Below are 15,440 nucleotides of genomic sequence, written 5' to 3' on the forward strand. Positions count from 1 at the left end.
GTGCAGCCCTGCCTCAAATAGACTTTGTCTCCTGAACTGTTCCCAAATTCTTGCCAACATCAGAATAAATAGAAAATTAAAAACAGGTGCAAATAATACCTATTCCCCAGTGACAGATGTGTCTATCCAAACATCCATTCTTCATAGTGATTAGAGTAGCACCATTTAATAATGGGTGGTACAGAGCACATGTGGTGTAGGGCTGGCGAAGGGTGTGGACATGTCAAGAGGTTCAATACTGTTCAATTTTGTGAGAGTAAATTACTCCAACCCAGCCCCAGTGGCCACAATCACAGAGAGGTCTTAAGCATCATGCTTAATCTATGAGACATATTTTTAGATGCTAATCAATTTTGAATGGGTGCAGTGCAGGAGACCATGCCACATGCTTTCATAAATGGCAATTATGATTAACATTGATGGATTTAGTGTGTCCGCATTCATTAGCACTGCTAATTAGGCTGTTCGGAGAGACACAGATTCCCAACAATCACATTAATGAATTCCAGTATTTTGTGGGAATTACTACATACTGCACTAACTAGCAGTTTCACTACAGTCTTTAATAGGCAAATAACCAGATGAAAGAGGTAGCAGTAAAGGCTGAGAAAGAATACCATGAGATACAAGCTCTGGAAAAGTTTTGAAATGTGCAATCACATTTGAAACACTGTTAGCAAGCTTTCCATTTTTTTTGTTTGTTTAAACCTCTGAGACAAGCACTTGTCCTTCCTCTTCCAAATCCATTCATTTTTGCCAGGAAAAAGCAGAGAGGGCCACAAAACAAAGAGGCCACTGTGCTACCACTACATTATTAATTCTCCTCTACAGTAGTGCATGTCAGCAAACAATTCTGTTTCCCCTCGGTCCATCATCTGTCATTATCCATTAAAGCAATTTTGCTGGAAAACAGAAAGCTTTATGGTTTAGAATTCGAAGAAACACAGAAGGCATATTAGACCCTAAAATGCCCTCATTTAGAATCTAACATCCTGTTCTCGTTGGAGGAAGGAGCAAGAGCAATTAATTAGAGTTCTGCCCAGGGGGCAAAATGGCTAATATGCATTTACTGATTAAGTGAAACACATATACTAAGCGAGCCACAGCACAGAGCTCGGTTAGGCTACATCAGAGTGCCTCACTTCTTTGCTACAATTCCCAAAATGATCCAATATAAACACAGCTGAAGGAGCTTGAGGAAGTTCTGTCTTCAACCAGCAGGGCAGGATGAATATCTGTGTATCATCCACTGACAGGACATGATGAGGAACTGTATTAAATTGGCTTAACTTTACCTCAGAGATTTAACCTCAGTGTAGCATTGACATGGTGGAGGCTGCAAACCTGCTGCAATTTAGGAAGAATAAGTTATTAACTTGGCTACAGCTAAACAATTTTGAAAGTTAACTGCAGAATTTTACAAAATGTATAAGCATACAGCTAGATGAATGTTAAGGCAGTACTTAAATTAGGTCGGCACTTGATGTCATGTGTTGATGTCCAATGTTTTGAGAACCAGTGCTGTTTGATATTTTGTTTACATGGGATTCAGCTAAAAATGCAATTTAAATAATATCAGTAGTCTCTGTTGTTGTACATAGGAGAGAAAGAGTGAACAAAAATCCACTTTTTTACAAGAACAGGACAATGGAAATAGAAATTGCACTATATAGTGTACAAGGGACACAGGTCTTCATTCGGTCTCTGTCAGGAGCCCATTTCACTGGCCATTACTAAGAGAATAGCCAGCATTTATCCCACCTTGACATCTGATAGGGGGTATTATTACTGAGCCTGAGTGGCCCCAGCCCTCTGGAGATGGGTCCATGGTTAAGAAGATGAAATGTCAAGCTATAGTAAAGGACATGGATTGAGTTTGAGGGAGGGAGGTAGCTGGCGGGGGTCAGGTGAAGATGTGCACTACCCTCTATTAAAAATAACCCCCCCCCCCAATTCACCCAGCCAACCGGTGTCTCCCACCTTTGGGCTGCCGCTGATTCTGCAGTGGTAGAAGGTGACGTGAGCCTCCTCTAATGAGGACTAAATTCATTCCTATTATGTGCAAAGGGAATCAGGGTCAGCTTAAAGGTAATACATTTTGCTATGCTAATTACAATACTAATTATTCTGGGATATATAACAAGATCCTGCAAGCTAGAATGTCTGACCCATGTCACTAGTCCAACAGCAAAAAAGGTAAAGAACAGACAATTGTTATATATGTATATCTTAATGCATTATTAAATAATATAACCCACAAGACCAATTTGGCATAGCCATAAACTGATGACAAGGATATGACCTAGTGACTTTCAGAGTAGGGTAAAAATCAGGCACATATGATGACTGTTCTTGTACAGTATGAAACAACGAGTTTGTGCTAAGAAAACAACCATTACTATACAATCTGGCCCAACTATATACTGCAATCTAATATGTGCTCTCTAGTTAGTAATTAACAGAAACATTGGGGAGGTCAACTAGAGGTAAACCAGTGGGTGGTGTTCATGAAAGAGGTAGACAGAAAGAGAAAGACTGAGAGAGAATGTGCTACAGGCTCATGGATGAGAGCATGAGGTCCCCCAGGTCTACGTACTGGGTCACTTGGAGTTCCCCCATAATGTCACGTGTCCAGTTCTTTCTTTCTTCCAGAGGAAAACTGTGCTTATAACTGCACTGTGAGTAATTCAATTAACTTGCTTTCCTTGCGAGTCTTGCCCCTCTCCTCTCCTTCACCCCCTCGCCTTCCTCCCCATCCAGGCTTGTACAATGATGATGGCAGATGGAAGCTAGGGAATGGATACAAAGTGCAGCCTTTGACCAAGTCAGCATCATTTCTCATGGCACGGGATAAGTGTCATGGTCAACAGTGACACAAGGAACTGGGACACACACACACCCTTCAAATGCTCATTTTTTATTACATAAGAGGAATAAGGAGAACAAAAAATAAATCTTTACTTTGTCAATTCTCTGACATTTGTTTCAACATCTTGCCATTCGACTAGTTTCCTTACTCTTTCAGTGTCCTTATTCATTATCACATGCTTCTTTTTTTACATTATATCATTCCTTTCCGTTCTCTTCAAAAGGGAAAGCAAGTTCCTGGAATTACACACTTTAGAGGGCACACACTGAGACAGCCAGGTGGTGTGTTGTTTTCTTTCCATTGCAATTCCGGTGCATTCTGCTGTAGCCCGGGAAATGTGCTTGTGTCAAAGTGTGTGCACGCATATGTGTGGTGTCTTGTCGTGTGACAGTTTGATCAAAGTCCCAATGCCAAAGATGATGCCAAAGTTTGGAGGGCAAAATGACCTCTCCATTCACAAACCCACACTGCCACTGCCAACTTGGAGACCTCATGAAAGATAATTAGCTCAGTATGCATGCTATGGAGCAGGAGGAGAGGATAGGAAGGGAGGGACTTACAGACTTAGGCTGGCATCAAGATTGAAACATTACAAGACCACGAACATCCCACCAAGGTGTTGATTTAAAAACAGGTCAGTTTGCAGCTTTTGGGACATGTGCTATTTAATTACGAATTATAGTGTGAGAAAAATACCACATTCGCACACAAACAAACCCGCTAAAATGAACACCAACCTGCTGAAAGACAAGACCAAGAGAAAAGCAAACAAAAGGGGCGGGCGAGTGGCGTGTGAACTGCCTCAGCTCAATCAGAGAGCCTTTGCCCCATTCATCACTGTCTCTTTCCAGCCATCAAACTCACTACCAACACTGTCGCAGAGAAAACGAAGACGGACAGCCCTCGGCTACTCTCAAACTGGAGCAAACAAATAAGAATGAGATGAAAGTTAAGTTCTTAAAACAAAATCTCACAACCTAAATTAAAAGCAACAACAAAAAACACAACATTTTCAAAAATACAACCTGAAAAAGTCACTTTGCCTTCTTAGCGTGGGGCCAAAGTGAAGCTGAACCTTATCAAACCTAAATCCCCATCCAACTGGTCCCTTAAGCTCAGAGCGGTGTGGGCTGAACCATAGCTGGGCAGGAGCCCCATCAATCAAAAATAAAGGGCCATTTGTGGCTCTGGCAGCAAACTAAACAAGGCCAGCATGTGCAGACATGGTGCATTAGCTCTACAACAGGATCACATCAATTAAAGCTTAGGCCCTTCTCTCTAGGGAAGCATAAAAAACCAGGTTGTCTCGAATAAGATTTTTAACCAATCTTGCTGAGAACCTCAACTCAACTAAGGTTCCTAAGCCGTGGTAATTTCCCCTCATTCACTCTCTCTCTGTGTTTCTACCAAGTTCTCGGATTCCAAATTTGGGCCCCTGCATGGAAACATCTTGCCCTGTTGCTAATGAGCGTCATCTAAACAAACTCAGGGACTTCTGTTCCACTGCATCTTTACATGTGTAATGCAGCAGTTCAGACATGAGGAACTTTTACTTTTTGTAGATGACTCCTTTTACCTGTGCTGTCGTATTTCATAATGCTATTGCTAAATGATATTTCATACTTAAGGTTACATTTTATTAGACAAAAATGTATATGTCCATGTATGCACATTATATTTTTTAGGTGTACACTAGCAAACGTAATGTATGGCCTCAGAGCTAATTAACATGACCTAAAAAAAAGGGGTGTTCGACAACAGTTTTCTTTGACAACAGAGTTCCTTAACTACTTTTTTTTTTATCATATCGCAAAGTAATATCTTCAAATCTTAATCCAGTGGTGAGATTAACAAATTGTTCTTTAATCATGCAACTTGTAATCATGTAAAGATCTACTTAAGAACATCTGAGCTGGAACAAAATGGAAATGAGCAAGATTTTCTCATCTTTGACGGCTCACCGCAGAAAACAGAAACTTCCATACTGGGAAAACTGTTCTGTGTGGAAATCTGGGGAGACCTTTGCCAAATTCTCTTTAGAAACTTCATCATTCTTTTGTCATATGAGATAATTTTGAGATTTGCTAATGTCTTCTGTGCTTTACCGCAACAAGGGAGGAGGTTCGCAACTACTTTATTCCTAAATGATTTGGCATCTTCTAAGCTGCATTTATCCAACTATAACTTTCACAACCTGTAGTGTTTTTATTTGAATCTTTCACTTTTTTTTCATCCTGCCCATCCTTCTGCCTCCTCCATCTCCTCACTTTCTAACACTCTCTTCCTTTTCTCCCCACTTCCCTACTTCATCACTCTCTCTCCTCCCCTCATTGATAAGCTCACACTGAGTGGCGAAGTGCCTAGGCTTTCTGAGAGAGAGACGGAGAGCGAGAGAACGAGGGGGACATGAATCAAGCCAGTGACAGAACAGCAGGGAGGACAGCAGATGTCACTGAGAGAGAGAGCTTTTCAATCACCCTGTCCTTCCAACACACGGGCCAAGGTGAAGCCCTTTAGTGGAGGAAAACCCCTTGCCCTTACACACACTTGCAGAAATATACACACTGCTTTAATCTTTCTCATTAGCCGGACCACTTTACAACCTCAACTTTCTCAGAGTCATGTGAGAGTGTCAGAGGGCCAAGGAGAAAATGAGGTGATGAAACGCTTGCCAAAGAGTGGAAAAATGCATGGCTGTGGAAAATACAGAACAAAAACAATTATTTTAGAGCATAGATTTGAAAATAGATTTTCTAAAATAGAAAATAGATTTGGATCAGCTTGTTTTAAAATCCTATGAAGGGATTCCATACTTTTCAGGCTTTCTCTTAACAGTATATGTGAGCTTTTCAAGAGCCAAGCAATGATACAATTCTTGTAATCATTGTTTAAAATGAGGGCTTTCTATGTCTTTCCAATGACAAGCTACTATGAGTTTTGCTTGTAATAAACAGAATATCAACATTTTCTTATCAAAGCTAGTTAAAGTGCAATTTACGCGGAAATATTTAATATAGTGTTTAGGACATTTGGGAACATTTTGCTTTAACAACAGAGAAAAAATGCCTAAAACTTTTTCCCAAAAAGCTGAACTTGAGGACATTTCCATAAACAAAGATATACAGTTCCTATCTCTAGATTACATTTTAGAAGGCCTTTTTCAATAAGATTGCCTAATAATAACTGTTTTCAAACAGGTTTTACAAAAATACATGTCATTGGTCGACCAGACAAATAGCCACACCCCCAAACTGTTGGTTAAACTGTTGCTATGTTAATCTGGTCCGGATTCTCAAACAAACAGCAATGTTTTGAAAGCACTACAGAGCCTTCAGGAGAAAAATGACATACAGTACATCATCTTTTTGTATCTCGGTTTTTGAAATCTCCTATTCTCAACAGTAAGTGTAGCCTATGTGTGCACTAGTGTATGTTTTTCAATGTTTATGCCTCATTCTTCATCTGGACTGGCTTTAGTAACACCACCTCGCTCTTGCTCCACATGATAGCTGCTGCCTCCTTTCCCTGTACCCAGAATCCAGCGCAGAGCCAGAACAGATGTGATTTAGAAGCAGTCTAGGGACAAGAAACAACCTCCCAACACAGCAAACTGCTCAGTGCGGAAGCAAAAGTCCCTGCTTTGCGGTCTGCTTTTTGTCTGTTCGGTGACACAGAGCACATGCCATCTTTGTGAAATGAAACATGAGTGTACACCTGTTTTAGGAGCACAGAGTCAGGCACGACTCTCTGCCTCTCATCAACAGCTTACGAATGGCCCAGCACTGCTTTTGATCCTACGACTGCTTCCCTGACCCTCCCTGAGAATAGATCGCCATGCTTATGTTTGTTAACAGGGGCCATAAGTATTTACAACAATCTCTGTCAGCCCAAGCCTCCTCGGCTTCCCAGAGGTCAAAGCATTCCCTGCCTCTAAAAACCCTCATCGTTGAGGATGAAAGGAGGTCTGTTGCATTCCATACTTCCCTTCCGTGACAACCGCTGATGAATGTTCATGCCGTACAGCTCTCTCTGTGTTTACTCATTGTGGAGGAGTGGAGAGGGCCGGAGTTAGGTGTCTGGAAGAAGCAGGGAGAGTTACTGCCATTCCCAGCCTGGCTATGGAACCTCTCAGTGGGGGAGAGGAGACCCACGGGGCCCCTGCTCCACTGGAGCCCACGCAAACAATGGATCAAGACCCTGCCTGAGTGGAAGATCCGTGTTGATATTCAAACAGCAGTGAGATCTACTGTTTTACCCTTTCTCTTCTCGTCCTCGGTTTCTTAGCCACAACAGTATTAAACATCAACAGCAGGGCATCTGAGACACTGAATGGTAGCGGAGCCATTGAGCGTGTTTCTATATGAATTAAACCTAAATCTTCTTTATGAACTAAATCAAAGGCATCTACTGTTAGAGTCTCCATGACTAATCAGCTTTGTCCTAGTCTCTGAGCAACACAGATACAGGATGTGTGGTTTGTTTGGCCAGCCAAGACTGTATTTGCTCTCTCTGCAGGACATGTGGCACTTTGTAGGCTGACCCAGCAGGGCGGCGCTGAAGGTTGGTCACTGCAAAGCTGTGCTTTCAGACTTAGGGTTAGCCAAGGGGCCTTCTAGTGGCCTCCTTTGGGACCAATCTTGAGCAAGCATTCTCTGAATGCCATCTTGACTATTCACAAGAGCAAACACATGCACAAAACCAAACAGACCGGCCATTATTGTGCATTCTATGACTAGGTACAAAGAATAATGCTTCAAGCAGTAAAGCTTATCTCTTTTGAGGGCAAAGCTACACTCTGTCCTTTGCACGTTTCAACAATTCCTCCATCCAATGCATCCCCTCACCGCTTCAAGACAGGAATGTAACAATCGGGAGGAAATGTTTGCCGTTTTTGTTTGGTCAGCGGATTGGGGCGCATCAATGATTCATAGTGCTGTCAGAGGAATGTGTTATCAGGAGAGGGCGGGCTCTAACACACACACACACACACACACACACACACACACACACACACACACACACACACACACACACTATGACCTAACTGAAGTCCATCTGCTTTAACAACACTAAATACACCAGTGTGACAATCTACAATGCTGTCCTCCCTTTTTTTTCAAAAATGACCTTGCAGTCCAGCTAGGTCATTTTATCAAAATGGAAAATAAATACATTCAAATATTTAAATATATAATTTTTAAGTATAAATTATCAATTATATTTATCTAAATATACAATCAAAAGTAATAAAAATCCTCTCTCAATCTGTCCATTTGTTCCGCTCACAAACAAAACATGCCAGAGATCATCAGGCGCGTGCAACACCCAGTGTTGACTCTGATCCGGCAGCTGTTTCTTTTTTTTTTTCACAAGTGGACACGAAGCATTTCTTGTTTGCTTTGTTGATAACGGACATGTTATGCTGAGCATGTGCGTTCCATTTGTTGCTAATTAGATTGCGAGCGGCGCACTGAAGCGTGTGTTGTAGCTTCCCTCGCTTGGCAGTCCATCTGATAAAGAAGCCATTTCGGCCATCAGCAGTTTCCATTATGCAAGAGGCCCTTAATGTGTGTCCAGCTGAATCTGGGAGTCAAGAAAACACCCCCTAATCTGCAGAAACCAGATCCACCAAACAGATGTCTATCTGGTCTCCGAATTGAATTAGCAATAGAGGTGGTGGTGGTGGGGTGTCAATCTCTGTCGCTCATAACTTTCAGCCTATCACGACCAAAATTACTAAACAAAAATTTGTTTGAATGGCCGTTCTCTACAGCAATTTAGAATGATAGATTGAAGTGGAGAGATTATAGAGTGACACTGAACCCCAGTGAATGGCATATGCTGCCTTAGAAGGGGGAAATACAACCACAGCATGATTTAGGGACGGGAAGAAAGCCCTGAAGCTGAGTTCTAAAGGCATGAGGGCATGAGTGTGTCTTCAAGTTAGCACTTAATGTAACTTGTACTGATATTTTATGAACCACATGCAAAGGCATAATGCAAAACCATATGATACAAAAAGCACTTCAGAGTTATGGCAGGCATAAAATGACTAAAATGAGAATTTAAAGCAAACACAATACGACATTCAAAATTCACTTATATGGTTAATTAGGTAGTTGGATGGGAGGGGCTAAAATAAGAGGAAGTGGTGATGTCAGCCAAAAAGAAAAGTTGTTTTAGGGGTGGAACAAGCTATTTTGGATTTTATTGGTTTTTTATTTTATTTTTTTTTAGGTTTTGTAGTTATTTGTGTTTGGGAGGACTAGTGATTAATGGTAAAAAATAAAAAACCTATCCAGTTTGTCCTAAAATTACAAAAAGTTGGAAGCACTCTATAATCCCCAATTGCAATTATGAAGTGTTTTTCCGAACATCATAATCCTAAACAGTTCCCAGCACACATTAAAGAGCTCACGTTAAACTCATTTATATCCCCTGACGTCCTTGGGAGCTAAACTTGCAATTCTTTAGCTTGGCTTGTTCGAACACAGGTAAACCATTGCTGGATAATTTCATTAGGAGGGCTCATTATGTCCTCACCATGTGTCTATCCACACTCCATTCGCTCTAAGTATCCCCTGGTTGGAGATTTGTGTGTGTGTGTGTGTGTGTGTGTGTGTGTGTCTGGTCGTTTCTGGGCAGCGAAACCTGAACTCTCAGAAGAGATGGACCCCCTATGAGCAGACAGCATGGGGTCATCTGGGGCTGTAAATCTCTGTAGGTTTACACAGCCATAAAAAGGTAAAGATCCTGATAAACGGTGCCATTAATACGAGACATTCAGTGAACACAAAGAACTCCAGGCGGAAGACTATCTGGGTGGAGGGGATACAGTAACAGAGTCAGCCACACTCTGACAGTACAATGACGTCCCTCAGACCCGCCAGCACAAACAAAGGAAACAGACGGAACGAGAAGGAGAAAGAGAGGAGCGAGAGAGGACTGGAAACAAGCTGCACCAACCAAACCATGTGTCAACTGTTGAATCATGATGTAAAAATACAAAACTTGCTGTCAATACCTTATTGTTTCACCTTTTGGCATGACAGAGCTGCCAACACAATGTGTAAAAGGAAACTCCAACACATACAAGTGTTGACATAAATAGTGTTATTTTTAAGACATTTACAGGCACATCAAATATATTTTTAGAAATTCTAAATGTAATCGGCACTGAAAGAAACCAAGCACACATGTGGCCCTTGGCTCCACACCAGCTGAATGTCTTGCACATACTCAAGCAGTGCCAGCAGGTGGCGCACCTCCACACCAAATAGTGAACACTGAACACTTACTTGCACTCTCTGTCTTCCAGGTCAAAGTGTGGGTTGAAGTTGATCAAAATCCTCTGGTTCGGTCCTGGAGCTGTAATCACCCAGATGCATTTCTGAGACGGGTAGTAAGACACCGGGTAACCGGGTGAAGTCAGGTAATTTGCGCTACTGATTCTGATATTGTCCCCACATTTGTCTGAAAGAAAAGAAAACACAAATCATTCATGCTGAAAATCTGGCCACCAACATAGCTGAACCAGGTTTATCAGAAAGATCATTCTGACCAACCAGTCGCACCATCTGAGTTTCAACCCACAACTACTGTATAGATCGTGAACATAAAAACAGTTTGCATGCTGCAAACACATTCCATGTTCAATGTGACATTGTCTTAATGGTTTGTTTTTGAACACCTAACACAGTACCACTACTGTAGTTTGACATAAGAATAACTATGCCATTTCTCTCCAAACATTCACTAAAACAGAGAAAAGCCCCTCTAGTCATTTCCAACCTATTTCTAAGCACTAAATAAAGGCTTGATATTTTCGCCTACATTTAATGTCATTATGTGGGAGGGAAGCATGACCTTTGTCTCTCTCATATTTTATTTATTTGCTCTTTCAACCACTCTACAGCTGATCAACACTGAATTTCATCATATCCATCAACAACAAACAAACTTTTGGCGGACCACATGGCTCACGGTCTAACGGACATGTTTACACATCAACACTCACTTTTTATTTAAAAAAAAACATGAACACATTTAGACAGACAATATGACAGCTTCAGTGTAAAACTACCAGCATAAAATAAATGCAATTATAAAAAACTACTTTTTTCAGGGAAACAGAATAAATGTGATGTTTTAAATGAGGTCTGGTGAAGTTTAATGCATTCTAAAAATCATAGAAATAAATTAATTTTTTGAGACTTTATCATTAGAGGCTTTTGGGTTGAGGTTAATATTGCTGAGAGTGAATCATGACACTATTATCACTCTTAAATGCTCAGAATTTATAATTAATAATTATTTTAATTCAAGAATGTAGCCTATAATATACGCACGATTATCTACACAAAAAAACTAAAAACCACCTAAAAACCACATGCAAGTGGCCCCATGAAATTTCGCTTGAATCCTTCTAGACTTCATTCTGGACAGACATGATGACACACATTGTGTGACTTTAGCAAAACACGCGGAGGACTGGAAAATACATGACTAATTACAAAAAAATATCCAAAATGGCCCAAACAATATTACTTTTCCCAAAGTTTATAACTATTATTAGCTATACCTGTATTTAACTAAACTTATTCACGACTAATTGGGAAAAATAATAATTTATAATTGCAGTTCATAATATCAGACCATTAATACAGTTACACTTAGGCATCAGATTCTCTGGAATAATGTAGTTCCCCATATTTGGCCGAGATTAGGGTCAGTAACACAAAACTTTGAAGTTATTAGATGAACAGAAAACTTTAGGTAGCACTTAAAAAAAGTTATTAATAAACTTGATATAATGATATAACTTAACAATCAACAAATTCGTAAAGTTATTTTCACATATGAATACAGTATATATGAAAACGTGTTTCATTACATTTTGTAACATTTGAAAGCACACGCCACTTTCATCTTTTAAGAAATATAACTATTTCATGATAAGAAATAATGTAAATTAATAATATAATGTAAAATAATAAGATATTTTATAAATATTCACCTTTTTGCAAACATTAATATTAGTAATTGAAATTATTATAAAATATATCTTATGTGAACACATTTGTCCACAATCAGCGCTTTTATTGTACAGCGGAAAATATCAACTGTATATTAGAGCGGATAAAATGATTTGGTTGGCTATACAGTGTCAGAAACATGCGGCAGGTGAGAGCAGGTGACCAGTTTTAAGTCGCAACCCCTCCTTTTTAGGCTTTCTCCATGTAATCCCACGAAAAAGTCATTTAAACACCCCGGTGACTAAGTTTCAGTTGACACTCACCATTTTTGAAAGCGCTGACGATGAGAAAGATTCCCGTAAAGAGGATCAACACTAATCCACAATGCATCCTCGATTCCTTGAGTTCTGCGTGTGAAAATAATCAAAATCTGAAAAATTAGGGAAAAAAGAAAATCCTTAAATGGTTGTACAGGGGTAATTCCTCTCGTTTGGAAGGAAGCAGACCAAAAGAACGCGTAAAAGGGCCTGAGCGCTGTAGAAATGCGGGGTTTTGTGCGTCTTCAGGTCGCTTGCATCCTGCCATTCAGCTCTGGTTTCCTCCGCGCTCTCCCAGCCGCGCTCCTCTCTCCTTTGCCATTTCCTTCAGCCTGTTAAAGAATGACAGAAAAGATGTTGCAGCTCCGCGAAATAGACGAGCAAACGGGCGTAATCCTGTGCGTAAAGTGGAAGAGAGATCGCGTGTAGCTAGACTTTGGCTAAAAGTGGCTTGGATACGCGAATCAGCCTGCGCGTAGTAACCCGGCGTTCTGCTTAGTCTCAAAATCTGAGTGAGGAGCACAAACATCTGGCGATTGGCTTTGCCATAACAGGGTCTTAAACAAGGGATACACCCCCTAAATTACGCTTCTCTTCTTCCCAGAGTTTGTTGCTCAGCCTTGTGCCAGACGCGCAGGGCATTCTCATTGGTTTGATTACGCATATGCAAAGCCCGACCTATATGGAGCCCAACCTCTCGTATATAAGAGCCCAAAGACCTCTGTAAGACACTGTCCAGCCCTCGCAGTCGCGCGCAGTGGAAGGGTGACACGGCTGCTGTCCTTTATATCAAGCGACAATTGAACTTGCTGACCAAAATAAATAACTAGATTCAATAAAATAACACCAGCCACTTTTAGCCCTCAACATGAGAAAAGCACAAACATCACAATGTATAATGATTTGTACGGAAACCAAATAAAGCGTAAAACTGTCATTTATGTTATCGACATTGTTTCTTATTTGAATTTGTTTCTTAATCTAATCTATATTATTTTAGTATGTATTTTTCTTCATATTTCATGTCTTTGCGTATTTTTACACATGCAAACACAAAATTAAAGACGAAGCGAACATTATAGTCACCACCAGCATGAGTCTAAGCAGATGTATAATTATTATTTTAGTTATTATAATTTAATCCAGAACTTCGTTCAGTATCGCACAGTTCTGACCAGTAGGAGGATGGATTATACACATATATGTGCATATAGGGGCAACTTGCTTTTTTTGCTATAAGGGTTTATCACACTGAAATCTGTTGCAACCAAGTGTCGTTACACTGCATGGTGCCTCAAAACGCGCGTTTCATCCATAAATACAAACAGGAGCGTTGAGCGAGGGGACTTGTGCGTTACGCAGCGGTGTGGATAGACAAGTTGCATGGTCGAATCGATTTCGCTTTCGTGCACAACGGTGTCCTCATTCTAAACGGAATATGTTTGTCGCTGCAACCGAATCCTTTCTGCTTAGACAAACAGTCAGCACTTGCCTACAAGCTGTCAAATCCGTTAACGTCCCGTGCAATACGATCCGGTGACCGCGATCCGCGTTCTGCCGCGATACAGTCTCCTCAAATCCATGAACATCAGCTCCAGAGCCGATCGCGTCTCCCTCTCCAAATACGAGTCAGTCCTTGCCAACTCCGCTTGTAGTATCCTTCATCTGGCTCTGTGCAGCAGCCAGCCAGCGCCGAACTCAGCGCGAGGAATCACAGACAGCCTATAGAGTCAGTCTGAAATCTCCCAGTGAACGTGGGCTCTCTCGTGCACTGCTTCAGAAAGGTCTGATAGAAGGCAGAAAGCGCGCTTCATTTCTGATGAAGTCCTGCGCTCCGCTGCGCGCCACGGGCTCCGCGAGAACGCGAGTCCATCTAGAATGCCTCACGCCCTGTTCCCGTGCAAGCCGCCTACACACTCTCCACTACACACAAACTGAACACACTGAATGAACCTTTCTTGCAAAATAATCAGAATTCAAATACCTGTTCGAGATTGCACCACAACTTATTCTCAACAAAGCTTGGAGTTCATACTAAAATGTATTTGATATGTATGGATGATATTGCATGCCTTTCTGAATCATTAGCAAAAGTGGACCATCAGTTAAAATGGGTCATGGTTTGCCCTTATCAGAAGATAATCAAATGTTACAGTCATTAATAATTGTCACAAGGTTATTTGTGATTCTGAGCGAGCACATGATGGAAGATCCAGTCCACAATATATTTCTATGGTGCTTTTCAAATAATTATTGGATGACAAATGTCTAAAAAAAACTCTATTAAGGTTTGTGAGGGTTTGTGCCATCTCACTTTAGCTTAACATGTAACGTGGGACACCTGTAAAGGCTCATAATCATGAATCATAAAACATACAACATTTTGATATTTCCATACTTGGAATAAGATGTTCACATGTGGCACTGTATAGCTGATTGTAGTTGATTTTCCATGTTTTCTATCCAGACTATGCTGGTTGTTTTATCATCATAACCTGACCTATTATGATCAAAATTGACTTTGTGGGAACGTTGAAGAGCTGGTTAGAGAAGGTGGATCTTGGATCAGTGTCTCTAAATATCCCAGTTTAAGTTAATATGACATGGTGTTCCTTCAGTGTTTTGTCTCGTAAACTCTTTATTTTACAGTCAGTAGTTACAGTAGCTACAATTTAAGGATTATGGCAGAGATGTAGGATAGTGATTTTACCCCATAGCCTATTTACAGTTGTTTGGACTGATAGTGTTCCAACATTCCACGCTCTTTTCTACATTATAAGTGCATTCGTTTCTACAATGGCAGCATTACACAGCGGATTCAGAACAGAACATTGCCAGCTCACGCTATTCAACACTGTTCTCACAGATTAAATCACAGAAAAGAAAGTAACTTGATCAACTGCAAGATTTCTTTTTTTATTTGTTTGTTTGTAAAATACAAACTTTCTGTGACTGACAAGTCAATTTAAACTCCTCTTTTCCTAGTCTATAAAAATGGCATGCTACGAAAATTTATCCAATGTCAATTATTATGACAAATTATTGGTTAGAAAGACTATTTATGAGAAAATAATTGGCTAAAAAGCTAAAATTATGGGTAGAAAGGTCAGTTTTAAGATACTACGTCATAATTATGATATACAAATATTTAAGTATGGGTTAAAAAGAAAAAAATTATGAAATAAAAAAGTTAAAATTATGGGATAAAGCCAAATTTTAAGATACCAAGTCATTATTATGAGATGATAAAGTCGGATTTATGATATCAGAATCATTATG

At 40.3% G+C, this 15,440-nt stretch overlaps 1 protein-coding gene across 5 annotated transcripts in view; it reads right to left on the reverse strand.

Moving 5' to 3' along the window:
- Positions 1–13,053, reverse strand: part of nrp1a (neuropilin 1a) — a 61,580-nt gene extending 48,527 nt beyond the window's left edge. The window contains exons 1-3 of one of the 5 annotated variants that reach the window (XM_042714041.1): positions 12,321–13,053; positions 12,168–12,288; positions 10,168–10,342 (exon numbers count right to left, since the gene is read on the reverse strand). In XM_042714041.1, coding sequence (XP_042569975.1) covers positions 10,168–10,342; positions 12,168–12,234 — 242 coding nt within the window. In that variant the 5' untranslated portion in view covers positions 12,235–12,288; positions 12,321–13,053. Of the gene's footprint in view, positions 1–10,167; positions 10,343–12,167 lie in introns of all 5 variants that reach the window. The other 4 variants (XM_042714040.1, XM_042714042.1, XM_042714043.1 and 1 more) reach the window with 4 other exon arrangements.
- Between the last annotated feature and the right edge of the window lie 2,387 nt (positions 13,054–15,440).

Source organism: Cyprinus carpio, chromosome A24, assembly GCF_018340385.1.
Source record: "Cyprinus carpio isolate SPL01 chromosome A24, ASM1834038v1, whole genome shotgun sequence".
Taxonomy (NCBI): Eukaryota; Metazoa; Chordata; class Actinopteri; order Cypriniformes; family Cyprinidae; genus Cyprinus; species Cyprinus carpio.